Source organism: Takifugu flavidus, chromosome 15, assembly GCF_003711565.1.
Source record: "Takifugu flavidus isolate HTHZ2018 chromosome 15, ASM371156v2, whole genome shotgun sequence".
Taxonomy (NCBI): domain Eukaryota; kingdom Metazoa; phylum Chordata; class Actinopteri; order Tetraodontiformes; family Tetraodontidae; genus Takifugu; species Takifugu flavidus.
The window spans coordinates 14,076,208-14,102,447 of NC_079534.1; the positions used below are offsets into that span (position 1 = coordinate 14,076,208).

The following is a 26,240-nucleotide window of genomic DNA, read 5'->3' on the forward strand; positions in this document are numbered from 1 at the left end:
CTCGTCATGTTGGCATTTAAACAATGCAGAGAGAACAGAACAGACATGTTCAATAGAATATCTCTTCTTCCTCCTCAGTCAAGTTTCTTCCCTCAGAAGCTCGCTGTGATTAATCCCCTATTGTTGCAACGCTGTATAACATTAATGCTCCATCCCTGGATGTGCCAATGCTCCTGCCCTGGTTTGTGTGTGTAATGCGTGTGCCGCAGTGTTTCCATGGCAGGGTTTTCACAAAGCTTTATTTTTCATCCTTTTCTTCCCTCTCGGAACACCTCCCTACATCAAGACTCCTCCGCTCCTTGTTTCTGGGTTCTCTGATTGACATGCAGCAGCCTACTTCCCTCAATGATGTCTTTTATGCCCCGTGGTCCTCTGCTCTCTCTGCCTCTCTCATGTTTCCATTTTTAGGATGAATCAATGATATATATTGCCTCTTACTTCCTCGACAAGTCAGAGTTTTCATTCACTTTCTTATGACTGCACAAGCATACAAAATGGGTCGCGTTATGTGCAGAGAATGAACGATAAACTGGAAATAAATCACTGCACTGTACAGTTGGGAAGAAATGGAAACTAACATCTACTCTTTAGTGCTTAAGATTCATAAGTGCTAAAAATGAGTCACAGGTTTATGCATAAGTAAAAGTGTGATCTCCTCCTTTCAGAGATCGCACACAGCTATTTCAGATATGAAATTGGCTGCAAAGTGTGGTTTTTTTTTCTTTGTATTTTTAAATTTAATACCCGGATTGATGGCCATCCCACGCTGCCGCCTCGGAAACCAGGATCTGCATGTAAACAGCACGCGGATAATCACGTTCTGGTTTCTCGCGGCAGCAGGTGCGAGGATCGCTTTCAAGCTCCGCGGATTCTCACGAGTGTTCGCGATGTGAGAATCTGTGGACTGAAGCAAAACCCCAACCAAACAAGCCAGCTGGTTTCCAGTTTTCGCCTTTCGTAGCAAATCGCTCAGACATGCTCATCCTTGGAACAGGGAGAATGCATGATAATAATAATGAGAAGAAGAAGAAGAACGTCTGTGTATGCACCTGAATGAATGTTTCTGTGGGATCCAATGAGGAAAGTTCAAAAAGTCTTCTTGTCTTGTGTCTTTTCAAGCCCTCTGGAGCCCCGGCAGTGGAAATGGAAGCCCTAATCTTGGGCATCATCAATAATATGTAACACAGCACCAATCTTTGTTTTGTATCAAAGACAAAGCACACTGTGCGCTCCTTCGTGGGCTTGGAGGAAATGAACTGCTTCTACTTTCAGCTGGCTCATCACTTCCCTCATAATGATTTTCTGAGTGTTCCCTGTTCAATGCTCTTTTGTTTCCCCCTCTTTGTCTGCGTGCACTGGAGTGTTTGTTAATTTCCATTTCTGCCAGCACAGCTTCATGGAGAATACAGCTCCACCTGGCTCACTTCTTAAAAACACCAGTGCATCTTTCTTTTATGGAGATGACCACCGAGATGGTCCACAATGCTGGGGTCACGTGATGCTGGTAATCCAGCTTGTGCCTGAATCAGCTTCTAAGCCTTCACGGTACAGATTAGCAAAGTGGGAGACGGTCTAAGTGCCAGGACTTTCCCAGCTCCACTGTGTCCTGTGATAACCTCAGACCTTACCAGACAAAAAGGTCATGAATTAATACCAAATTTTTATCCTTCAGGGCTAAAGCTGCCATCAAAAGCTAAGATCTTTGTCCTTTCACCCGTCCTCCATTCATTCCTGCTGTTCACCTGGCGGCTCCCTCATAACGTGACAGTCTAGTTCTCGATCTCGGACAGTGGACATGTCCTGTTTTACCGACAGGAACGTGTGATTACAAGCGGAGATCCGATGTGAATTTTTACACCCTTTGCACTGCCCATGGTACCAGGATGCATTTCTCCTCGGCACACAAGGACATCTGCACCACAGATGTTAAGTGTGAGCACACAGGTCATGTCCTATTTGCCCATGAGCCTGGGGGATGCAAACATGCAACTGACTAGCCAGGCACTTCTCCAACTTCTCATCCACACCATCCTGGAAACAAACAAGCTCGCTGTGACGAGACCACAGTGGGCTCATCTGCAAAAATAAACTCAGCACATGTAGTTATGACTCCCTCTTCTCCGTGGATTTAAGCAATTGGCTTTAATGAAATAATATTGCAATGTCTAATGATGGATTCGCACATTTAACGAGCTATTTTTGCTTAATCTGTGTATTCATTTTTCATCCGTGACACCAGATCTGCGCCAGACAAATAGCCGTTGCTAACAAGCCCCCGTCTGTCTCTGCTGAAACTCACCTGCCTCACATGTTAAAAATAGAGCCTTTGTCTTGTTTACGGCCACCGATGTGCATAATTATGAGTCTTTGCGCTCTTCACCTGCACGGCCAGCGATCCCATTACCTCCATGGAAACAATCGAGGGTTCCCCTGTAGGAAGACGTGTGTGACAAACCTCTTCTTTGTGCTGAAATTCATTACCGTGGTTCATATTCAGGACTAATGGCTTGTGTGTGAGCCACCTTTTTACGCCACAGCTGGCTGTCCTAGAGAGGGACTTAAATTACTGCCAAGTGAGACTGATTCATTTATTTAGTGCTGTATTGTAGGAAAATTATACGGGATTGCATGGCGATGCCCATTAAATGTACAATAATGCTGGTGTAACCGCAAATATGATTTATTCTCTAATGTACTAAATATTATTCCACTGAAAGTGGACTGGGTTCATCATGTTTACAGTCTATACATAATGGATTTTTTTCCCATTATTATTATATGAAATACAATTTCATTCAGAAGCATTCTAATTCCGTTTGGTTCAACTTTATTCAGATAACCTCAGTCACCGTTTAGATTGTCTCCAGGTGCTTTACAGACCCAGATCCTGCCTGGCAATCAGGCAGCAGTGGCAGGAAAATCTCTATATACTATTATTGTTTGTCTTGTTCTTGCCCAATGTCTGTGAAATCAAGAAGGATCTGAAAGTCACCACCTGGATTCAACTCAGTAAATGGGTCAGACACACCTGTTGGAGCACCACTGATGGGTCGTTAGCGTTCAGCTGGCAACACCTTATTTAAGCCCAGCTGATGCGGCCGCGGCTCAGCTCTTCAACAATCATGTTAAGGGCTCATTCTGTGGTGGAGGAGATGTTGGTGTGTTTGAGAAGAGTCACAGCATTGTCCTGCCTCCACCAGAGGAAACATCTAAGAAACTCCTAAAATAGGCTTAAGAACTGTCCAACCATTCAGAACGGGGAGGATAGTGGGGAACCATCATCTTAGAGGGAGAAATGTGGTCAGAAAACCATCCTGAATGATGGTGACCAGTGGTCACTCAAAGGTTTGGTGGGCTCAGAGGGTAGAAGAGCACCAGTAGAACTCAGGACTGTGAGAGTTGGAACATTCCCACGTGCACAATGTGAAGGGACTGAAGAGCTGTGGAGCCTTCAGAAAAGCAGTAATGAGGGAGGCTGATCAAGAGGCTTCAGTCTGCTGGGGAGCATAAAGACTCTGGAGCAATGGAAGAAGGTCACGGGGTCTGATGGGTCCAGATTGACCCTGTTCCAGAGTGATGGGGCATCAGGGTAGGAAGAGAGGCAGATGAACCCATGCTCCCATCATGGTGTCTACTGGATCACCCTGGGGGGGGCAGAGCTCTGATCTGGGGCTGCTGCAGGTCCTCAGGTCCAGGTTCAGCAACATTCTCTTCCCTGATGATGTGGGCATATTCCAAGATGAGAATTCCAGGATTCCTGGGGCTCAGATAGTGAGAGAGGTTCAGGGATGATGAGACATTTTCACACATGGACGGGCCCCCAGAGTCCAGACCTCAACCCCCCTGAGAACCTTTGCTCAGAGGTCCAACTCTCCTATCATCACTACAAGATCTGGATGGGAAATTAATGCAACACTGGGGGGAAATAAAAGTGTGACCTTCCAGAAGCACTGTAATTTGTTTTTTAATGGTATCAAAAACACATTTACTGACATTTTATCCATTTGTTGCCTAATAAACATGAACCTCAATTTAAGTGCTTGTAAAAGAGGTCATTTAAATCTTATTTTTATTATTACTATGCATTTTTTTATTAGATTTTTTTTTTGATTCCAGGAAAACCACTGCCGCAGAATTAAGATCCTGGGTGACTGCTACTACTACTACTTTTTGGGGACTGACCCAACCCAAGACAGACCACGCCCACTGCTGCGTGGAGATGGGTCTGGACATGATCGACACCATAACGTCAGTATTCAGAACGGTGTCCAGTCGGTTCTGCTGCTGGATTATAACCGCAGCCTGCTGAATTTGAACCTGTGTGTGTCCTGCAAAGGTGTAGGAGTGTCATGCTATTTCCTTACTATTTATTACTCACAATATAGATCAACAGACTCGGCTGTCTGTTCCATTTAGTTTGTTTTTTCATCCAAAAAGTTGAACGCTTGAAAGGAGTCATTGTCTGCAGCTCGGATAACCATGTGTGCTGTGATGAATTTTAACGCTGAACATTTGAGCCGGCAGAAGCACAGTTGGTGGAGAGAAAAGGCTTTAACAGAGGGAGAAAATAAGCTCTCACTGAGCCCAACTCAAGTGATCAAGATTAATTTGTCCTTATTACTGTTTAATTGGAAAAAGAGCCGCTTTGTTTTGTTCTTTGTTCTATTTTGGGGATTTTTGGAGCAAAGGAGATCATTGTGGAACTGGGCTGTGTGTGTGTGTGTTGGATGCTGTGCAATACTCAAGATCATATATGGAATTTTATTGATCTTTTTAAGTTTGTGCAGCAAAAACCGTTTTGAAGGCAACACAGTTGCGTGTCCCGATAAACCGATTCAGTCTGGCTGCAGCAGATGTGCAGCACTGCTCACCGAGTGTGTTTGTGTTCTTTTTCTGTGCCTGTTTATGCTCCATGTGGACTTACAAACACTCACGTGTTCTGCCCCTGTAGGTCGGTGGCAGAGGCCACGGAGGTCAACCTAAACATGCGCGTGGGCTTGCACACCGGCCGCGTGCTGTGCGGCGTGCTGGGCCTCAGGAAATGGCAGTATGATGTGTGGTCCAACGATGTGACTCTAGCCAACATGATGGAGGCTGGAGGACTACCCGGGTCAGTACCGGACGGTCTGTAGGAGGACCGGCCTTCTTGAAACCTGATTGTGTTGATCGGCGTTTTCCATAGTCAAGAATTGAAACTTGAAGTGTCTGACCTTTTTTAATAAGAGGTTTTGTCACCTCCCCTCCCGTGAAATGTCGATCTCACCTTTGCATCCCACAGGAAGGTCCACATCACCAGATCTACGCTGGAGTGCCTAAATGGAGATTACGAGGTGGAGCCTGGAAACGGTCACGAAAGAAACGCCTTCCTCCAAAAACATGACATCGAAACCTTCTTTATCGTGCCATCTCACCGACGGAAGGTGCTGGATCTCAGTGAATTCTAGAAATCACATCATCCTTTAAATACAAACATGAGGTTGACTTGATTTGCTGAGGTCTCGACACATTTGGCATTAACCTGATGCTCCAGCATCCCAGGGGTCTCTACGATGTGCACTGTGCACGGCTTAGTGCACATCTAACAGCTGCAAAGGGGATTCCAGCCTTGCCTTGATAACTCTTGAAGGCTTCCTCTGCTTCCTGCTCCAGTTCTTGCAGATTCTCCGACACACTATACATCTTGCACCTATTTGATCCACTTAAGTCTTCTTTTCTTCGATATCTGAGATTTTCTCAATCCTCTTAACTGAGATGAAGGTTAGGCTTCATTAGAAGTTGAGAATATGCTGTTGGGCTTCTGCTATCATTTAAGGACTTTCCTTTTTATTAAAAATAAATAAATCACAAACTGACCTCAGTTTCTCAAATTTAAAATAGCTCCTTGGCAAAGAAATGAGGCCATCATGCTACTAAAAGGAGCAGGATTCATGATCTCAGGTGCATTCTGTCCAATGGCCGAGCAAGAAGACCCTTACATAATCTGCATTTCTGTGTGGGGTGCACGACTTAACCCTATTTTCTTTTCTTTTTTTTCCGGTGACAGATATTCCCTGGGCTGATTCTCTCAGACATAAAGCCGGCCAAAAAGATGAAGTTTAAAACAGTGTGCTACTTACTGGTGCAGCTCATGCACTGCAGGAAGATGTTCAAGGCTGAGATTCCCTTCTCCAACGTCATGAACTGCGAGGACGGCGATAAGGTACCAACCCTGTCTGTGCTGACGAGCCGTGAAAAAGGCCAAATCGATTTGGCCACATGTCTGTAGAGGTTGAACTTAGCTGGCCTTATGTGCCTGAGGAGAATGGAGGCTCCTGAGGAGTGTGTGTGTGTGTGTAGCAGTGTATTTTAATTAGAACGCTGATTCACTATCATCTTCATGTCTCGACCTATTTAAGGTCAACAACGGTTTTGTAATAACTTTGCATTATCCTCTCCCTTGCTGAGTGCATCACATGAAACCTAAGATTAGAGTTTAATATACATTCACCTAATCTCGACCCTACATTCAGGCCACATACACAATCTGACGCCGGGAATCCGTTTATGCATTCAAGGCACGGGGACAAAAAATATATGTGGGAGGAGGCGTGAATGGAGTTTTTCGGTGTGCTGAATGACATGTCCTCTGTGTGGAGCAGCGGGCATCTGCAGGTAACTGTGGTACCTGCAGCAAAACAGGAGGGAGGGGCAAGGAAATAAGGTGTGGGAATGGAGAGACATAGACGGAGAGAGAGAGAGAGAGGACAGGGAAAATGACATGATGCATGAGTTAACAAACAAGGAAGACCTACAAAAGAGGACGAGTCTGCTGGGCAGGGTGGAGCACAAACACAGGAAATATAGTTGGGTAAGAATTCTGGGAAAATAAATATTTGGACTGACATGGAAGGAGGGTGTAACCAAGGATAGGAAGGAGGAAAAAATAATATTGATTGTATTTTTGCAGACAGATGATAGAAGACAAAAGATGGAATTAAATAAGGACGGACAGAAGTAGGAAAAAGAGTGAGCAGAGGTGGTCGATGGGAGGAAACTGCTGAGTTGAGACGTTCAGACAGACTGGGAGAAACGGGGAGCAGAGGTAGCACGAAGGGAGAGAAAAATCACCAGCCAGTGAGTGATTTGTGGGCTGTGAACATCCATCCACTCCGCCATCGCTGCCTCTGCCCCAGTGGCCTCTGTTGATGCTCGTCCTGACTGACTAAGTTGTTCAAACCAGAAAGCCATGAAGTGATGAAGCTAACTGCATTTGTGTTTTACTCTCCTTTGCCTCTAACGGCAGTATGGTGATAAAGCCTGTTTGTTTTTATCCGCCCCACCAGCGGAGGGCCATGCGAACGGCCCCGCAGAAGCTGAGGAACCGCACCAACGCTAACCAGGCCAATCTGATCCAGAGCAGCCCCAGAACCCGGGTCAACCGCTACATCGGGCGGCTGATCGAGGCCCGCCAGACCGAGTCGGACACGGCGGACCTCAACTTCCTCACACTCATGTACAAGTGCTCTGAGCGGGAGCAGAGGGTGAGGGGATTCTGCAGACACGCACTGTACCAGACAGCCTGAGGGCTGAATGTGTTTGTTCACTCTTGTCTGGTATTACTCAGTACCACCAGGTTCCTGATGAGTACTTCACCAGCGCTGTGGTCCTCTCTCTGATTCTAGCTGCCTTGTTCGGCCTTGTCTATCTTCTCATCATCCCCCAGTACGTACAGCAGATTCTGTTCCTCTTCATTTCTCTCTCTGAAGCCTTCAAACTAACCCCTTTGTCTTCTCTCTGCCATCTTCCCTCTCAGGGGCACAGCAGTACTAGTCCTTCTCGTCTTCTGCATCTGTTTCCTTGTAGCTTGTATCATGTACCTGCATATTGCTAGAGTGCAGGTAATTACAGCTGCAATATTTCATCCTCAAATCACGCGTTAACTTTTGACACCCTGCTAGATTAAACCGAGGGTTAAGATCCTACACCTGAGTCTAATCTCATTATCCTCTCCTAGAGCATCAATTTCCTTCTCTTCACCTAACTCTTCCATTTGCCTGTCTCAGTGTTTTCCCGGCTGCCTGACCATTCAGATACGCACGGCTCTCTGCATCCTCATAGTGCTCTTAATCTACGCTGTGGCCCAGGCCTGTGTGGTAAGTGTGAAGGGCAACATTAAAGAATCATCATCTCCAGAAGGAAATGGAAAAACAGGCTCACATGTCAGGCTACGCCAGGAGAGGCGCTTAGAAGTGAAGAAAGGCATTGAAATTCTTAAAAGAACAAACACAAAACAGGAGGAGGAAAGTTAAAGCACAGCCGTGAAGAAAACCTCCAGACTGAAGAAGTTTAAGGAGGGGAGGGGGGTTGGAGGTCAGCACCGCACTCTCCTCCCACCTGACCTCTCCTGTTTTCCAGGTGGGCTGCATGCCCTGGTTGTGGGGAAGTGCCACCGCCAACAGCTCCATCGTCATCATCGACGTGGACAGCGGCACGAATCGCACCATGAACGAGCTGCCCTGTGACGGCGCCCGCTACGCCTTCCTGTCCTGCGTGGTGGGCACGCTCACGCTGGCGCTCTTCCTGCGCATCTTCTGGCTGCCAAAGATGGCGCTGGTGCTCCTCCTGGGGGTGTTTTATGTCACCGTGCTGGAGCTCAGCGGCTTCCGCAGGAGCGCAGAGTGAGATTCGCGTCCACCGCACACACAAACCGGCGCCAGCTCCACTGCGTTTGTTGCTTCTGTCAAATCTTGGACCTGCATGAAAACAGCCCACACATTCATCCGCGGCGAGGGCCCCCGTTACCCGTTTCAATTGTGCGCCGTTCCAGGAAAAGATAGGTGGTGATTGAATAATTAACAGAATTTTAGAGGGAGATTTATAGCACTGTGAGGGAGTCATCGCTTGTCTACGGCCCACACGCGCGCTTTCATCCATTTTGTAATGCAGCTCATGTGCTCATTAGTTCCAAATCAGAGGCCAGAAAGGACAATGTAGGCCGGATGGTGGGAAGAACCCATCAATGAGGAGGCCTGGGTAGTTTAGTCCAGAAACAGGCTTGCTAATCATGCTAATGCTTGAACACCTACATTTGGCCTTTAAAAGATCAATATTGTTTTCTTATCTATTTCTTTTTCTTTTAGAATAAGACACAACACTTATATGCTGCACTCATAATATTTCTGATTTTACTTTTCACTGGTCCTGACATCGTGGGGGGTCTATCCCACCCTCGTGTAGTTCTCTGTGTGGTCCGGTTTAATGCTGACTCCTGTGTTGTTCTTTCCCACAGTGGGGGGTCCTTCCACATCCGAGGCTACGAGCCCATCCTGTCTCTGTTGCTCTTTGTCAGCGCCCTGGCCCTCCACTCCAGGCAACTCGACCTCAAACTACGCTTGGACTTCCTATGGGCAGTACAGGTCTGTGCCTGTGTGTTTGGCCTAAGAATCCTTATCTTAACTTTTAGCAGAAATATGTTTAAGTTAGCATAACAAAGCATTTTAAAATAAAAAATGCATTTGAAAATTATTTGTGAATGTCTTTTCCGTCCCCTTATTCTCTCTTGGAGGATAAACTCACATTAATGTCGTCGGAATATTGAGTTATTTAATCATTTCGTGTCTCTGAGACGGACACGGCCCACATGCGTGAGGGTTTCTTCTGCCCCCTCGTGGTGAAGGTTGGAAATGCGGCAACAGCTGTGTGTATATTTTTGTTGGTCAGGCTGAAGAAGAGCGAGATGGCATGGAGAAAGTCAAGCTCGACAACAGGAGGATTCTCTTCAATCTTCTGCCTGCACACGTCGCTCAACACTTCCTCTTGTCCAATCCAAGGAACATGGTGAGAACGTGAGAAGCAGGCAGAGGAAAAAACAAAAGGCCTGATTAACAGACTCCCTTTCCCCCATTAGGATCTCTACTACCAGTCCTACTCACAAGTCGGCGTCCTGTTTGCCTCGATCCCAAACTTTAATGATTTCTACATCGAGCTGGACGGCAACAACATGGGAGTGGAGTGCCTGAGGCTGCTGAACGAGATCATCGCAGACTTCGATGAGGTGCTGGAGTGATTCTTTCTCTCTCTCTTTCTCTGGAAACGGGCACAAGCCCCTGGGAGGGTTGCAGCTCTGTGTGTTTACCTGAATGCATGTGTTGCAGCTCATGGATAAGGAATGCTACAAAGATATAGAGAAAATCAAAACTATCGGCAGCACATACATGGCAGCTGTGGGCCTGGTCCCCACCATCGGTACCAAGGTGGAGTCTTTTATTCCTTTGTTCCTCTGTTTTACTTTGCCCATTTGAATAAAAGGATATCATTCTTTAACTTCCTTTCCCTCTTCAGGTCAAGAAATCTGTCTACGACCATCTGAGCACCATAGCCGACTACGCCATCGAGATGTTTGACGTCTTGGATGAAATCAACTACCAGTCGTACAATGAGTTTGTCTTAAGAGTCGGTGCGTCCCGTCTTATTTTTGAGCCGAAATGAGCCGCGTTGTGACCTCACGACGGGCTTAAATGTATGTTTGTTTGCAGGGATTAACGTGGGTCCGGTGGTGGCGGGAGTCATCGGCGCGAGGCGACCTCAGTACGACATCTGGGGGAACACAGTCAATGTGGCGAGCAGGATGGACAGCACCGGAGTTCCGGGAAAGATACAAGTATGTGACACGACTGCATCTACAGCTGATTTAGCATTGAAAACCTGTAGTGCTGACTCATGAACGCATCACAACGTGTCCGAAAATAGGGGTCACTATAAGGGACACCTATAGGAAACAGTTGTCTATAGTTTTCTAGAGGAAACACATTTCTTTTACTTCTCAGATTTTGTTTTTAAAACTGCCCACAAGGGGCGCTATTGCTACAAAGGGCGGACTGGTGGAGAAACGGAGCAGGAAGGAATAAATAAAGACTTCTCTTAACTGCTATTCCACTAGTTTACTAATTGATCTAAAATAATGTTCCTTTGAGTTTGTTTTATCAGGAACTTTATTTTAAGAGGATTTTTGGTAGCAGATCGTTCAGAGAATTGTAGGATTTGCCTTCACAAGCAACAAAATTCCAGAAAGGGAATGTTTTCACACATGCTAGCTTATTTTAATTGCATCTATAGCTGCACTTTCTTTACAGTTTGGGATATTTTAGTCACAAAACGGTGTGAAGAGAGAAATAAGAGACCCGCGTCTGTCTCTGTCCTGCAGGTGACTGAAGAGGTCAATCGGCTTCTGCACACAAACTATGACCTGGTGTGCAGAGGAAAAGTCAGCGTGAAGGGCAAAGGCGAGATGCTGACCTACTTCCTGGAAGGGAAGGTTCAGGGCGTGGGCACCGTGACCACATCTTCAGTGGTTCGTTCCGCCAGCCTGGCACGCCGGATCCACTCCTGCGGCAAAACCAGCGTCCCGACCAATCTGGGCAGCATCTCCTCCGTCCACGCCAGCGCGGGCAGCAGCCCGCTGACCCACGCTGCCAGCAGCAGCAACAGCCAAGCGACGTGCCTGCCCTCATCCTGCGTCCCCGTGGTGGCCGAAGAAGACGAGGAGGATGAGGAGGACAACTTCGAGGTGACAGCGATCAAGATCGAGGCAGCGGTCGCAGATGTAGCAGTGTAGGACGAACACAGAGCACTGAAAGGTGGGACCTGTTGATCCTCAGCCAGGAACGGATTCAACGAGCATCCGGAGAAATGGCGATATGACACAGACAATCAGAACCACCCGAACCAGTCACCATTTCTTTACCCCATGATTCGATCCGTGGTGTTCCGGGGTTTCCTCCCACCCGTCTTTCTTTAAAACACGCTGTCACTGTCCTGAGTATGCCAAGGACACATTACATTACCAACCGTGATTCTTTCTTCTTCTTCTTCTTCTTCTTCTTCTTTTCCTGGTGTAAGTAAGCCTGCATGTGTGTGCTCGTGAGCGTGTGCATGCATGTGTGGTTCAACTCTTAACAGAACAGCACAAATGTTACAGTTGCCAGCTCGTGACGAGTTGACGGCCATAGCAACTCTTATTAAGGGAAAACCAAAGTATTGAGCTTTCTATGGGTTTAGTTTCATCATCTCTGTTGCCTCACCGTACATACGGCAGCAGGTTGGATACATTTGACCTCTGGAACTCCTCCTTCCTTAAATGGTGTCTTTTTGAAGCCTAGAAGGATAAAATAAGGGTTGTTGGAGACAGTCTTATATTATTTGGATAAACTGGATGGATCACATGCTACATTAATGGAATGCACACAAACTCAACAGGTGGACAGTTTAGTCTTTCTCAACGCGCCATCTAACGGGAAAACGCCACCAAATCTTTACATTTAAGTTCCTATTCCAGAACAACTGAAGTCAGTTTTTCCTCTAGGGGAAAAAAGAGCTTTACCACATTTCAAACATGGGAAGCGCTTCATATATCCTTCTAGCCTAAATCTTCACTGTATAGAACCTTCACTTGATCTGCAAAAGTGTAAATACATCATGTTTATTGCCTTACTCAATAAGCTTAAAGTGATTGCAACCTGCCTTTTTAGATATATTCACTTTGATATGCAGATCATACTTTTTGTAAATAGCCAAAATCTGTAAACTTTGTCGTATCATGTACAGTGTAAAGTTGGGTTATTGAATATTTTGTAATAAAGACAATATTGGTGTATAAAAACGGTCACTTTTTCTTATGAATAATGTGTTTAGCTACTGAGTTGTGAAAGGAGTGGGTGTCTGGGATTGTGTTTTAGTGTGAAAATGAAACTTTAGCTTTTTTTTTAGTACACATGGGCCATATGAGACCTGTAAACGGGAAGCCCAATATTTACATTCTGTCCCCAGCACCTCGAGCGTGGGTGAGCACAGCACAGAAACTGATCAGCGGGTAGCAAATAGAGCCTTTTTTATGGGCGGTGTTGCTTGTTAGTTAGAGTCTATAAAAATTCATTTCTCACACCTGAGTTTATGACTCTTAGAATAACAGTCTTCACGCTGCACAGGATAATCTGGCGTGGGGGGTGGGGGGGCGGGGTTGAGGAGTTCTCCAAGAGCACTGATGTTGTCCGGGGTTCGTTCAGTCTATGAAGGGGCTGAAACTCTAACTCCACATTCCACATTGCGCAATCCTACTGCCTTGGTATAATCAGGCTGAAAGAGGAAGAAAATGTAGTGAAACCCTCACATTTTTTTAGGATTCTGAAAGCAATGACAAAAATCTGTCTATTTTATTACATCAATTACTTTTCTATAGAATTTTAGAACAGAAATGTACAATGGATTTTTTATTCTACACAAAAAGCACTCCATTTTTTTGTTATTGTTTTCTTCTCCCCTGATATATTTAATCATTATTATTAATAATACTATTAGTATTAATATTATTATTAGTATTATTATTATTGTTCCAAATGCGCCTCCCCCTGCTGGCCATTAAATGAACTGCACGTATCACAGACGTGAAGACGAGTTTTATGGGTTTTTTTTTTTTTCATATTTCTACTAAATGTGAATGTGATTCTGCAGCCAAACCGCAACAGGGCCAATTTCACCCATCAACTGAACTTGAAACACCTTCATTTCTTGAACATTTCCACATTTCCACCCAACTCTTCTGCTCTTACTGGTCACCTGCTGCTAATTGCTCCACAGCTGATTGGAGCAAACAATCAGCAGGAGCTACAGCTGCCTCCCACATACGCTCAATGGAGATTCAGCAGCAACATGTAAGTTTTATACACAACAATAAAACATTTTACATCCCTCCGCTTCATTGTTGTGTTTGTGTAAAGAGGCCACACCTGGAGCCCATAAAGGAGGAGGTGGAGGATGAAGGTGAAAGTGAAACGGAAGAAAAGGAGGATGAAGATTTTCAAAACTCGGTAGAAGATGACGAAGACGATGAGCTGACTGTACTCAGACCAAAGAGAACGTCTCGTTCCTGCAGTCAGACTTTCCCCCAAGTGCACTTAAACAGGAGCCAGCAGGAGGAGACCAGGCAGCTCTTCTCATCAAATTGGAACATCAGCGCCCCCCCAAAAAGATCCTTACAGCTCTCCAAGATCAGGTGGCAAAAGCGTGCAACACCCAAACCATCAGCGAGGAGGCGGACGACCAGGAGAAGACGGCAGAAGGACCCTTACGTGAGTTCCTCACACCAGCCACCTCAGATACTCACATTTGGATTAAGAAATCCTTTTTTTTTGTTGTTGTTGTTGTTGCTTCTCTCCACCGAAGGAGGATCCGTTTCCTGAGTGGCTGGTAGACGTGATGATCAACATAGAAGAAGCAAAAAGTCACCCACTGGTGGTCGAGTAGACCAGATTACAGAGGATACTGTTCCCTTTAGTGTGGCTGCAATGACTTCAGCCTTCAGGCACAGACCAGAAAACAACTGTAGTTTGTTTTTCCAGTGTTTGTGTGTGTCTTTTTTATTTTTATTATTATCAGTTCCTGTAGAATCCTAAATACAGACAATAAAATATACAAAAAGAAAAGATTTAAACCCAAAAAGAATGGTGGCGTGCGCGCAACTGACGTGGAGACGGTGAATATGGTGAAAAATACTACAGCCAAAAAAGTAACCCGTCCTCTTTGAGACAAACATGTTGTGGTTCCAGTAGGACAATCCATAAATTTGATGTTACGCAACGAGGGGAATGCTCTCCTTATCTGTCTGCCTGATAAGAAGAACCTTCATAAAGGCGGCTAAAGGGACAGATGGGGCTTAAGTTAACAATGTCAGGGTGAATCCCGTCACCGTTACTTTGCAAAATAGGTGGTGTTCAGCCGCCGTCACCCTCAGTTTTTAGACTCTTCCGTCAGCGTCACAGAGCCGTTTTAAGTCTCCAGGGTTCTTTTTGTGGACGCTATTCAGCGCCGCGCTGTTGTAAACAGCTAAACTCGTATAGCTGTTGTCATAACCTCAGAGGTAAAGGAGATCATTAAATTGGTCATCCAAAAACAGGCTTGTTTTGTTGTGCAGCTGCTTCATGACCCAAAGTCAATATTGACAACAGACCCCGTGAACCTGGATCTGCGCACGTCGAGCGGGATCACGCACTGTTTTCTGTGGCTTTGTGACAAATATTTTATGTGTGTGGGCAGTGTGTCAATCATTAACACACCTGGGGGCCGGAGCTCCATATATATGGACCCCTGCTGCAGAGCAGAGAGATCCATTTAGAAGGAAAAGTACCGAAGCACAGAGGAGAGATTTACCTGGAGATGTCTGGATTATATGAGAGGGTAGTGGCAGTGGCAGCGGTGGTGTCTGTGGCCGTGGTCAGGTCGTCCCCGGTGGTGGGGCCGGAGCCCATCCGCTGCGCCCCCTGCTCGCAGGAGACGCTCAGCAGCTGCCCGGCCGTCCCGGCGGAGTGTACGCAGGTGCTGAGGGAGCCAGGATGTGGCTGCTGCATGGCCTGCGCTCTGGAGAAGGGCGCGTCCTGCGGGGTGCACACCGCCCACTGTGGCGAGGGGCTCCGCTGCACCCCCAGACCCGATGAAGCCAGACCTCTGCACGCGCTGACCAGGGGACAGGGGGTCTGCACCGAGGACTCAGCCCGAGGTAGCGTCGACACCGATCGTCCCGAAAGAACAAAGGTGATTAAAATTAACGCGATGTCTTTATGCACAGAGGATGACGGTTCGGTGCAGTACCTCTTGAGTCTGAACCTTCCTGCGGACCACCAGGACACAGCTGAGGGTCAGGAGAGCATCAAGGCCAAGCTGAACGCAGTCCGCAACAAACTGGTCCGACAGGTGAGCGAAAATGACCCCCGGCTTCCATCGAAGGCACACCTGTCTGTCGATGTGGCTTTAGGGACATTTACAGTTAACACTGGGATGGTGATGATGCGTTTGTGGACACTTCTCACCGTTGGATTTTCCCACAGGGTCCCTGTCACACTGAGCTGCACGCGGCTCTCGACACGATCACCAGCTCTCAGCAGACACTGGGAGAGAAATTTACAACTTTTTACCTCCCGAACTGTGACAAACACGGCTACTACAAGGCAAAACAGGTACCAGCACCTCAGACTGAATACTGTGGACAAAATATTGTACTTTAAAGTGCACAGTTCCTACTCGGGAGACCACGCTTTAAAGCACCGTAGCATAAACAGACAAGCTTGCCACAAATTCCCCTTTGTATTCAATGCAGTTGTAATATTCAGTGTTTGGGTTTCTTAAATATTTTTAAAATGACAACACTAAATGCAGAGCGCTTTCCTCACGTATTAGAGGTGATAGAACAATCTTGGCCTCCCCAGTGATGCCAAATCCTGCAGCGGTGGAGCAAAACACGCTCACATTCCGCCTTTGTTTTCCAGTGTGAGTCATCTCTGGTCGGACCACCGGCTCGCTGCTGGTGCGTCTCCTCCTGGAACGGGAAGAAGATCCCAGGATCGGGCGACCTGCTCGGGGACTCGGACTGTGATCAGGAAATCGCCCATTAAAGAACAAAGAGATCCCTTAATGTGATGAAATGGCGCGAGCGAACACGTGGGGGTGGGGGGGCGGCTCATGTTGCTTGTATCTATCAACACTTATTTATTCAGAGTATGTGAAGTCTCGCATGAACCGTTTGACATGTTTAGATTCAGTTTCAGAAGGTTTCCTATTTTTAGAGACGGTAAATAGGGCAACACTGTATACATTTGTGTTTGACTAAATAACTCCACCACTCAGAACCACATGTCCGCAGCTCTGCCAGGCCCTGTTCAGCATCGCTCGCTCTCTCTTTTTTTTCCCTTTCATTCAAAAGTGGAGCCGTGCACAGCCGCTCATTCATTTGACATGTTGACACTGAATGTATCTCCATTGGTGTTTCCTCAATGGGCATCGGGGGAAATACTTAAAACGCCACAAGTATGCGCATTGTGGCCTCGCACAAACATATCAGGACTCATCCAAACCGCCGAGAGGTTTGGGCTGGGTCGCTCTGCATTTGTCTACCTCGACTCCTCACTGCAGGTCCACGGGTTTTGGCAGCTGGTTGCTGGCATGTCTCTCAATTTATGGACCTTTATTTATCTGTTTTGATCTATTTTTGCCTGTGTTTGAGTATTTATGACCCGTGTGTTGATGCTTTTGCTTGTTGTCATGCTGGCAGGCTGTGTACAAATGCTGCTATCCCTTTATTTTTGTGACATATTCTGCTTCCCTTGTCCCATTAAAACAATCCTATCAAACCATCAGCTCTGTTTCTGTTGCCACAAACAGGGGAGGGTGAAGACACCGTGGTTTTATACTGCCTTTATTAAGCAAAAATAGAGCTCTAAGGGTTGCATTGTAAATGCAAAACAGCATATTTTCCTTAAAACACGGCAAGAGGTGACGACGGTCACACAGAGAGCAGAGATAACAGTTTGTGGCCTTTAACCCAAATATTCAGCTTATGTAAAGTGACAACAACAGGACAGATTACAGAAGTGACTTCCCGTGCCTACAGATCAAGCATGAAATCTTTAGATGGACTGTAGGTAATTGGCCCTCCGAACTCCCCGGGGAGCTGGAAGCAGGGAACAAAACACAAGTCTTAACAAAGAGACATATAGTAAGGCACCGCATGCTTCCTCTGAAACATACATTCACACAAACATTAACGGTTGTCATGACAGCACACAAGAAAAGGAACCGCACACTAGTTCCGATTACACGTCTCAAGCCTGTACACGTGTGCAACGCTGTTTATTTGTGCGTAACTTAAGAGCAACAAGTACAAATGACTGTTTTCTTTTGTGGAGCTCTATGTATATCCTCTCCTCTGACGTTGTCCTTTTTAGGCCAGGGACAGAAAACGGCGTATGAGCAGTGCGTCCATCGCAGATAAGCTCACGCCGAAGTCCTTTTTCCTTCTTTTGCTTTTGCCCTGCCTCAGAAAAAAAGGTCCCGCGGGCAACGGACAGAAATAGCAAACATCCATATATCGGCCGAGCCATCTCGTGACCTCTCTACCAATATCCGCAGTGTCTCGGTTTGTTTACAATTCTTCTTGCGCACCATCTCAGCCTCCCACCCTCCGTCCTGCTTCGCTCCTATTGGGTCTCGGAGTTGTAGTACTGGGCGTCTCCTCGCTCCTTCCCGTCGAAACCTGGCAGGGGCTGCCCGTATTTGTCCACGCACCAGCAGAAGCCCCGCTTTCTGCCTTTGGATGGACGACACTGAAAGCGAAGGGAGAGACAGGAGGTGAAGGACGCAGTCAAGTGAGATGAATATGGAGCTTTACGGTTAATAAGCCATTTTACTCAATGAGGTGGAACCGCAATAGTTAAGAGGTATTAATGGTCAAATGTTGCTGAGTCGACGCAGCCTTGGCTATCCAACACACTGTGGTATTTTGAGCTGCTTTTATGGTCTACCTCTGTTACACACACACACACACATATAGAGACATTTAAGGTAGGGTAGAAACCTGGTAAAATATTTGCTTAGTCCCATTTGTGAACAAATGAGTACCGAGATCTATTTTCAGAAGCCGGTGGCCAGTACGAATCATCTGTTGCTGATTATACCCCACAGCTCCAAATTATGGGTACTACAAATGACTTACAGAGTCTGTGGAGCTACCCAAGGGCTGTTATTTTACTGCCAATTTTACCAAAGGTCAACCTCCTCTCCAGTAAAACATGCACACATTCATTTCAAGGGCCAAAGCGACCGTGCTGCTGCCTCGCAGAGCTCATCGGGAAGGGACGCGTCTCTATTCGCCTCGGCGTCCGCGCTAATCTGAGCTGCGGCGGGAGGCTCGGGAAGTACACGGTGTTGCGCTGCGAGTCCGTTCCAAATAAAGAGAATGGCGCTGGCCTTGTGAGGCTCCTCGCGAGATGATTGCGGGTCAAGGAGAAGACTTTCATTAAGCAGGAGGGACTGCGATGGTATAAGTAAAAGCCGCCTTGGTGATGCAGTGGCACGGGAGCAGTAAGTGCCTCCATATGAACGCATCAGAACCGCTCATTTATTACAACCTGATCGTGGGTGAAGCATTCGAGCGCAGGCATGGCTGCGGCTCTATTTCTGTGCACGTTCCTCCAAAAGTCCAGCAATTATGGGGGGAGCGCGTCGGGTGCCCGCGGTCACCTTGACGTCTGTCTCCCTGGGAGGGTTACTGTTAAACAGCCAACCGTGCCAGCTGTTAACCCCACTGGGGTTTGGGCCCTGCGGTTCCCGTCTCCAGAGCCAGTGGCTAGGGTCTACCTCACTGGTGCGGTGGTGCGATGATGAGGCTCTAATAACTAGCAAAGAATACAGGAGGATAGCTGCAGATCTGTAATTGCCCTCCAGGAGACTGAAGGTTTGAATCACTGGGCTCCACGGTCCTTATTTAATGCAAGATGTTCCAAAACAAAGCCGAGTGGCGTCTGCTCTCCAGTGAAAGTGATGTGCGAGTCTGTATTGTGGCGTGTTGTGCTTGAGAATGTGGCACGTTTACCTGCTTTTTCTTGTAAAAGCCTTTCTTGTCACAGTTTGGTATGCGGAATCCTCTGGGGTTGAGAATGTCTGTAATCTTGAGGCCGCTGAGAATGCTCTCGATCTCTCTCCGACAGGGACCCTGCCAGTGAAGAGGAGAGGAGCACAGGTCTATAAAACTCTCACACGTTAATGACCACCATGCTCTGCATGTCAAATATCGCTACGAGCAACGGGTTACTGTCAGGGAAATGTTGGAGCCTCACAAAAAACCTTCGACATCAACAGTTACCAAAGTTTTTAATGCATCTTTGCAAACAATCTGCCTGGAAGAGCAGAATCAACAGCGTAGCAGGTTAAAGGATCGAGGACGCGTGTCACAGCCAGCAGCATCATCGACGCGTGGACAAATGTTTGCGTAATTCCTCTTATTCCCAGAAGAGGGAGACAAAAATTCCACAAGTGGAAACACCTGCAAAGCTGCCAATTGCTGAACAGCATCCCGTGAACTTTTTTCCTGGGAAAAAAACACCTCGATTGTTGAGTCTGACGACCCAGAGCCTCTCGGCCAAACCAACCAAAAGTGCCTGATGCACCTTCAATAAAGATGCTAAGAAAGCACACCCTGCCGCGCTGTAATACCGAAACAATGGCAGTTAGAATATAAAGGCGCTAAGCAATTTAGTGGGTTGCCAAAGCTGCTTAGTACTCCTGCACTATACACAAAGGATGGGATAAAGCCAATTCAAAGAGTTCTGCAGATTAGCCAAAAAGCTAATCCTGAAGTCCAAGTACTCTAGTTACTAATCAAAGCAGCCAGTCAAAGCCCATTCCTGGTGTGTGCTCACTTCTCTGACCAAAGAGGAGATCAAAATAGCAACAGGGCTTCCAACAGGCACTCGTATAGGCCAATCCATCATTTGTTGGCTCCCTGTACACCCGGCACGCGGACGCCTTGTGGCCAAACAACCGCCTGACCCGGGTCAGCCACATGGCCATCGTACCCGCTCGCTGCCATGCCATTCTTGCCAACCGTCAGTACCGCTAACCAAAACATTTTATCACCCGCAGGGGGAGAAAAACACCATAACACAGAGGAAGATGAGAAAAACATTCCTTCGGCGCGCAGAAAATATTGGTTGCAGAACTTACATAATCAGGCTCCTGTTTGGTCTCTACAGAGAAGTTTTGTTGGTCGGTAATGAGCGGTCCCGGGAGCTCCTCCATTTTAAAGCTCTGGATTCTCTTCTGCTCCCGTCTGAGGACGTCTGACTTGGCAGAGGGGAGAAAGGGGTTAAGTGGAGGTCTTGGGGATCCCATGGGTCTGTGGGTGCTGTCTGGGGTTTGAAGGCCTGAGCTGGTGGAATTCCTCTCCTCGTCTTGAGTCTCAATATTCTCTGCTAAAGTTTGAGAATACGAGTTTATTCACCAAACAGTAGATTTAGACTTGCATGCTGATTGCTGAGATGATAAAGATTTAAAAAAATGTAATCAGATATTTGCCCTCACTTGATTCCACTTGTTTTTCGTTTGCTCTTAAGTGCTAAAGAGCTACAGAATATCATCCAAATATTCATTTAAAATAGCACTGAGGCGCACCGAACTTCTTTTTAAACTGTCAAACATCCCTTGTTTTATAGCCCGCATGCTGTTTCAAAACGTGGAATCGGCATTCTAGCTCGTCAAACCGCCCGTTTTGTGGAAAGTGCGCGTAAAACGCGCGAAGCGGACGTGACTTACCTGGAAGTTCATTGACTGGAGCTGTCGGTCTGGGTGTGAGTCGTTTATTGGTTGCGTTGACGCAGATCCCCCGTCCCTCCAACAGAGCCTGCAGAGGTTTCGTCTCGCCGGGCTGATGTTGGCAAGTCAGCCCGGAGCCGCATCTGCTGGTGTAGACGCCGCACGGCTGACCGAAGCGCAGCGCGCAGGTCAGGCAGCAGCCGCAGCCCGGTTCCCGGACCTTTTCCACACAGTCCTTAGGTAGAGGCTTGCACAAAAGACGGGCTCCGGCGTCACACGGCTCGCATTTGATAACGGGTCCGACCGCACCTGACCGGCGGGTGAAAGATGCCAGGACGAAAGTCATGCAGAGTGCGCGAAAACAGGGATCCATCGCGGCGTGTGAGCGCGTCAAGTGAGGAAGAGCTCTCCGGAGGTGACTTTTCACTGGGCAGCGTCTCTCTCATTCACATCAAACCATTGGACACACAAACATCTCAATATATAGACCCCCGTGACTCTAGTCACACCCCCGAGTAGCTTGTGGTCTCATTTACTGCGTATTCCTGAGTGGGGCAAAAATCGGAACACTGGGATACTTTTGCAGACAAGTTTTTCTATCGCAGCGAATTAATTTCAGCCAACACCTTTTTTTTTATTTTTAAAAAAACACTGACTACATTTTAATACAGGCTGATTCCTGATTCAATCCCCCACGCACTCTTTGATACGGACGTGCATAACAACAGACACTAAGCAATTATTATTTTTTTAATGTTTTTGTGCGTCGTTGAGGAAAAGCTCCAATAGGTATGTCTGGTTCAATCACGGTGGTGGGGGCACCGCAGCCTCCCTCCCTCCCTCCCCCCTCTCTCTCCCTCTCTCTCTCTCTCTCCCGTGCGCGCACTGCAGCTTTATTTTAACCGACTCTATCAAAACTGAATTGTTTTGGGAGCCATTAAAAGTTCCACCTGTAACATTCTTCTTCCGCACTTCGGACTCTGGAGAACTCACCGGTCCGTCTCTTGCACCCGCACCAGCCATCTCTCCACTGCTCTCAGTCCAAATTGCAGCTGCTGATCCGGACTCAAAGCCTGGACGCGTCGGTTCTGTCCCGGCTCCTGTGCGGGCTATGAGCACAAAAAAGGCTCCCAGAACCTTTTAATTGAACCGAGTTCATTTATTTATTGCGCATTGTTGTTAGCAACCACGGTTGAAAGGGTAATGTATAAATACACTTTAGCTGGCCAGAGTGTGTCTCCCCTTTGAGAACACCACCCTATAGAGAAACCCTATAGGGTTATGGGTGAGCCAGCCTTTGATTGCACCGCTGGTTTAAATTTACATTTTCAAAACAAGCCTCCAGCAGTACATTTTCATTTTTGGATAAACTGCTCTGTTAAGTGGCTTCATTTGCTGTATGTGTGTTCTTTCCCCCTTGGCCGTGTGTGTGTATGTGTGTGTGATTAATGGTTTTGTGCACATGTGGGCCGTTTGCATATATGTGTGATCTGTGGCCAAGAAACTGTTGCACATGACCCCCAGTGACCCGGTGGATGGTTTAAGCCTGAGCTGTGGCCGATGTCAGCAGCACATGATTATTCCAGAACCTCAGACAGATATGCATCGGTCCGCAGCTCGCTAACGGCTGTCTTTGGAGAAAAGACGTGCGTTAAATAGTTTGCCAGTTTGTAAGTAGACTTGCATCATGAAGTCTTCCTGTTAGTCCTTCGACTCTCCATGAAGACAATGAGGGACAGCATATTTAATCTACACTGCACTGTGAGCGTTTTAGCTTTTAGCCTTTAGCCAGTTCGTTCAGATTCTGTTGCACCACTAACGTTCTGGCCAGATATGGGATCATGTGTCCGACAGCATCCCGCTCACAGTAGCTGGGCGCTTTAGTGCAGCCTGGATAGGCTCCTGTTGGAGATGCTTCAGTGGCCTGAAGCCCTGAGCTACTGCCTGATGTGACTGAGTCAGCCTGACTGGTTCACCAAGGTGCAACACGTTCATGGATCAGCATGCCTCACACAGGCACAGGTGTGTGTGTGTTTGTGTTTTAAGGGTCAGTGATGTTAAAGAAGTGTGAATAAAGCTCAAGTCCAGTCTTTTAGAGATTGATGGGCATCACCGTCTCCTGTGGATAGAGTCAGAAGTCAGATCAGCTGGCGTTCACCTCCATAACCACTTTAAGTCAAAACATGCAGAAAATCATCCACCTGTGCATAAAAGAGGCTGACCTGCACCTCTGGTATTTGCTTTGCTCCAGCCTGCAGCTCAGATACCTGTCCCCACACATACAGTACGCCAGTGTTCTCTCAACTTAATGTCAGAATGTTTGACATAGTTGTTGCCTTTTTTTTTTTCTGTCCGTGCTGCGGAGTTAAAATAAAGACACATACCACACATGTAAGTGAGAAAATTCCCCGGTAATTACATCTGCAGCATTTTTAGCTATGAATTGGTTGCAGATGAGGACGAGTGAGAGAGAGAATACGCTGGCACAGTCCGCCCAACAAAAGAATAACAACAGGAGAGGCGAGGTGCGCCGCTCCTCTTTGCTTTTGAATTTTCTTGGAAGCGAGAGTCGAATCGGTGGCCAACAAGCCCTGGCGTACTGCCGCCTGTTAACAGACAGGCCTACAGCAGAGCCGTGCTCGGTGGAATGCCAAACATTTGTTTCATAAGCTGAAAAAAAAAGGGGGCCTGCTGATTTTTCCTCCCTCTCCTCTGCTCAGAGCTCTGTGGAAGAGGGACACTCAGCCACCTGTGCATTTTCAGCATAGCAGAGGAGAGCGCCGGGCTCTGGGAGGCATGTGCTGGGGGGACGGCGTCCCGCAGAGCAGCCACTCAATAAAGGCCCCGCACCAGGAATTCCACTGACGTTACTGTACATGTGTTTAACATCACCTGGTTTATGGCGGTTTAAAGATCGAAATCCCGACCCGGAACGATTTTCCGCTGTTTTAAGATGACCGGGGAAAAATCGGATGAGCTCACCTGCGGCGCGCGTGGGGGGGCGGCAGGTGTGCGGATGCAGACCGCAGAAGGTCAGCAAGGTGACGCAAAGAAATGGGAAAAATGTGCCTCTCACACAGCATCCGCAGGTCGTTCCGGCATCAACACGTCATATTTATATCCACGGTTTTAATACATTTAATCTCTACAGGATGTGTGTGTGTGTGTGTGTGTGTGTGTGTGTGTGTGTGTGTGTCCCTGCTCCTCACACATCCTCATTTATGCCTGGAATTTGGGGTGACCCTAGTGTGTCTGTGTGCATATTTGGGATCAACTGAAGCTGTTTTGGGAAAAGAGGCAGGATTGATGTAGAAATGAGGTCGCCTGTGATCATGTGACACGCCTGTATGGTCACCATCCATTCGTAAAGAACGAGCTGCTCTCAAAGGCCTGGAAGACTAATATGATCATTTTCCTACCACTTTGATTTTGCCCCCCCCCCCCCCTTTTTGACAGTTTGATGGTTATTACATGTGTTTTGAATGGCAAAAAGGATAAAAAGCCAAGGGGCCAAAGGTCGCCTTTCATCTAAATCCGGGGTTGGTTCATTATTTTTTGGAGTGGCCTGCTAGGAGAGCTGTCGTGGTCCCTGTTCCTGGAGCCTCGGCCCCTGAGGCTCACCAAGGCCATAATTAGGCTGGAGAGAACTCTGCCTGGTGGGTTCCACAGTGCACGGGGGGGGGGGCTCACTGTGGGCCCCTGAATCCCCCTAAACAGCATCACTTCCTGTGTGTATTTCTCTTCTCTGTCTCCTATTGGGCTTTTTCACTGGTGTTGATGCTTGTTTGTACATCCCTCCCTCCCTCCATCACTTTATCGATCCATCCATCTATCTTCCAGTAGCCTTCACAAGCTCCCTCTGAGGGTCATGGTCCTGGGTCTAATCCCAGAGGTCATTGGGTCAGAGGTGGGGTGGAGGGTCACACCCTGGACAGGCTGCCTGTCCATCACATGTCAATCATCCCCCAATTCTGGCACATGTAAATATAAATGTACAGTGATATCTACTTTTATTTGTGACTTGAACATCCTTCAGTTCAGCTCCTCTACGACCCTTCAGTTGTTGAGATATTCACTTATTTAAGATAATTAAGACCTTACAAATGCGACAAAAGGAGTTATTGAATGGACAGTAGGTTTAAAAGTAGATTAAAAATGCAGTATATGACAGAAACATCAAAAAGTGCCCCTGTGACACACATTTTTGGGTGAATCCCTGACCAGGGTGCTGTCTAGACCTGAGCTCCACCACCACTGTAACGTGCTGTGAATGTCCTCCATTAATCTCCGAAGAGGAGGAAAATAGAAATGAATGGGAGCCTCAAATTGTGCAGCCATCCAAGAACTCACTTTCTATTTTTGTACCCCAGCCTCTATTCTGCCCCAGAGGGGCAAGAGATGAGCCGTGCCTCACTAATTAAGTGGCTGAGGAAGGAGGAGGAGAATGAGTCCCATCAACCTGGTAAACGGGGCCTTTCACCTCAACATTATGCACAAAGTGGCGCTTGATTGGCCTGAGTGAGAACAGGCCTTTTTCAAATGGGTGAAGCTGCATTGAAAGGCTGTTTGTGAAGACACACACTGTATCTGACAGGCTTAATTACGCTCCATTATGGGTCCCTGCTCAGGTCAGGGGAGTCAACACAATAGCAGTGGGCTGAAATGTTAGCAGGGCTCACTGGCAACTACCAGGATTACAATCAGGAATAAGCACAAATCTATTTTTTTTAAATACTTTTTTACGTCATCAATTTGTTTTAGCTCCATTTCCATCACATTTTACTGCATCAGTGCGTGAAATATCATGTTTCTGACCCCCCCTCACTCGATTGCGTTGCTCACATCCCAGGACTTCCCCTAAATTCCTAAATAACAGTGGTAGACGCGTCTGTGGGCTCGGTGCAGCCGTCGCACCTGGACCTCCACTTCCTTCCTGCCCTCCCCGGGAATTCTTCACTTTCACCACCTGCAGAGGGACAGAGGTGAGCGGAGGAGGAGGAGGGGGGAGGAAGAGGGGTCTGAATTATTACAGCGTTCCTCTCTGCAACTTTATTCCCTCTCAGCAGCATCAGAGCGACCTGTCCGGACATGAAAGCAGGTTAAAAAGCTCATTTAACGAGAGAACCTAT

At 47.2% G+C, this 26,240-nt stretch overlaps 3 protein-coding genes and 1 long non-coding RNA gene across 7 annotated transcripts in view; 2 read left to right on the forward strand and 2 right to left on the reverse strand.

Annotated features, from left to right (window-relative positions):
• The window catches only part of adcy1a (adenylate cyclase 1a), a 21,669-nt gene extending 9,032 nt beyond the window's left edge, over positions 1-12,637 (forward strand). Inside the window, 17 exon segments of the mRNA XM_057056513.1 lie at positions 4,117-4,161; positions 4,163-4,248; positions 4,952-5,110; positions 5,279-5,420; positions 6,044-6,199; positions 7,323-7,520; positions 7,604-7,701; positions 7,793-7,877; positions 8,043-8,132; positions 8,395-8,657; positions 9,269-9,395; positions 9,700-9,816; positions 9,887-10,033; positions 10,134-10,232; positions 10,321-10,435; positions 10,515-10,639; positions 11,183-12,637. Of these exon segments, the coding sequence (XP_056912493.1) occupies positions 4,117-4,161; positions 4,163-4,248; positions 4,952-5,110; positions 5,279-5,420; positions 6,044-6,199; positions 7,323-7,520; positions 7,604-7,701; positions 7,793-7,877; positions 8,043-8,132; positions 8,395-8,657; positions 9,269-9,395; positions 9,700-9,816; positions 9,887-10,033; positions 10,134-10,232; positions 10,321-10,435; positions 10,515-10,639; positions 11,183-11,593 (2,463 nt within the window). The 3' untranslated portion in view covers positions 11,594-12,637.
• A 259-nt stretch (positions 12,638-12,896) lies between these two features.
• Positions 12,897-16,336, reverse strand: LOC130538683 (uncharacterized). The gene is made up of 4 exons (XR_008953944.1): positions 16,197-16,336; positions 15,837-15,914; positions 15,181-15,763; positions 12,897-13,110 (listed from the first exon to the last, which is right to left on the reverse strand). It is a non-coding gene; the product is annotated as an uncharacterized LOC130538683 (long non-coding RNA).
• LOC130538681 (insulin-like growth factor-binding protein 1) lies at positions 13,420-17,159 on the forward strand. 2 transcript variants are annotated; one of them, XM_057056524.1, is made up of 6 exons: positions 13,429-13,685; positions 13,752-14,102; positions 14,197-15,526; positions 15,596-15,720; positions 15,855-15,983; positions 16,293-17,159. In XM_057056524.1, exons 3-6 carry the CDS (start codon positions 15,187-15,189, stop codon positions 16,416-16,418), a joined length of 720 nt encoding a protein of 239 aa, XP_056912504.1. In that variant the 5' UTR covers positions 13,429-13,685; positions 13,752-14,102; positions 14,197-15,186; the 3' UTR covers positions 16,419-17,159. The 2 variants fall into 2 exon arrangements, with proteins under 2 accessions (XP_056912502.1, XP_056912504.1); XM_057056522.1 differs by having other exon boundaries at positions 13,420-13,685; positions 14,197-15,720.
• A 43-nt stretch (positions 17,160-17,202) lies between these two features.
• On the reverse strand, positions 17,203-21,883 carry igfbp3 (insulin-like growth factor binding protein 3). Of its 3 annotated transcripts, none has more exons than XM_057056520.1 (4): positions 21,112-21,883; positions 20,524-20,768; positions 19,394-19,513; positions 17,203-18,125 (listed from the first exon to the last, which is right to left on the reverse strand). In XM_057056520.1, exons 1-4 carry the CDS (start codon positions 21,482-21,484, stop codon positions 18,000-18,002), a joined length of 864 nt encoding a protein of 287 aa, XP_056912500.1. In that variant the 5' UTR covers positions 21,485-21,883; the 3' UTR covers positions 17,203-17,999. The 3 variants fall into 3 exon arrangements, with proteins under 3 accessions (XP_056912500.1, XP_056912501.1, XP_056912499.1); XM_057056521.1 differs by having other exon boundaries at positions 20,524-20,639; positions 21,112-21,832; XM_057056519.1 differs by having other exon boundaries at positions 20,524-20,771; positions 21,112-21,825.
• Between the last annotated feature and the right edge of the window lie 4,357 nt (positions 21,884-26,240).

Bases quoted from the DNA above. Each gene is read 5' to 3' on its own strand.
- LOC130538681 (XM_057056522.1), top strand. From the start codon at position 15,187: ATGTCTGGATTATATGAGAGGGTAGTGGCAGTGGCAGCGGTGGTGTCT. The intron at 15,721-15,854 runs GTGAGCGAAAAT...ATTTTCCCACAG, and splicing joins GCAACAAACTGGTCCGACAG to GGTCCCTGTCACACTGAGCT. The intron at 15,984-16,292 runs GTACCAGCACCT...TTTGTTTTCCAG, and splicing joins GCTACTACAAGGCAAAACAG to TGTGAGTCATCTCTGGTCGG.
- igfbp3 (XM_057056519.1), bottom strand. From the start codon at position 21,484: ATGGATCCCTGTTTTCGCGCACTCTGCATGACTTTCGTCCTGGCATCT. The intron at 20,772-21,111 runs GTAAGTCACGTC...CTCAAACTTTAG, and splicing joins TCCAGTCAATGAACTTCCAG to CAGAGAATATTGAGACTCAA. The intron at 19,514-20,523 runs GTAAGTTCTGCA...CTTCACTGGCAG, and splicing joins CCAAACAGGAGCCTGATTAT to GGTCCCTGTCGGAGAGAGAT.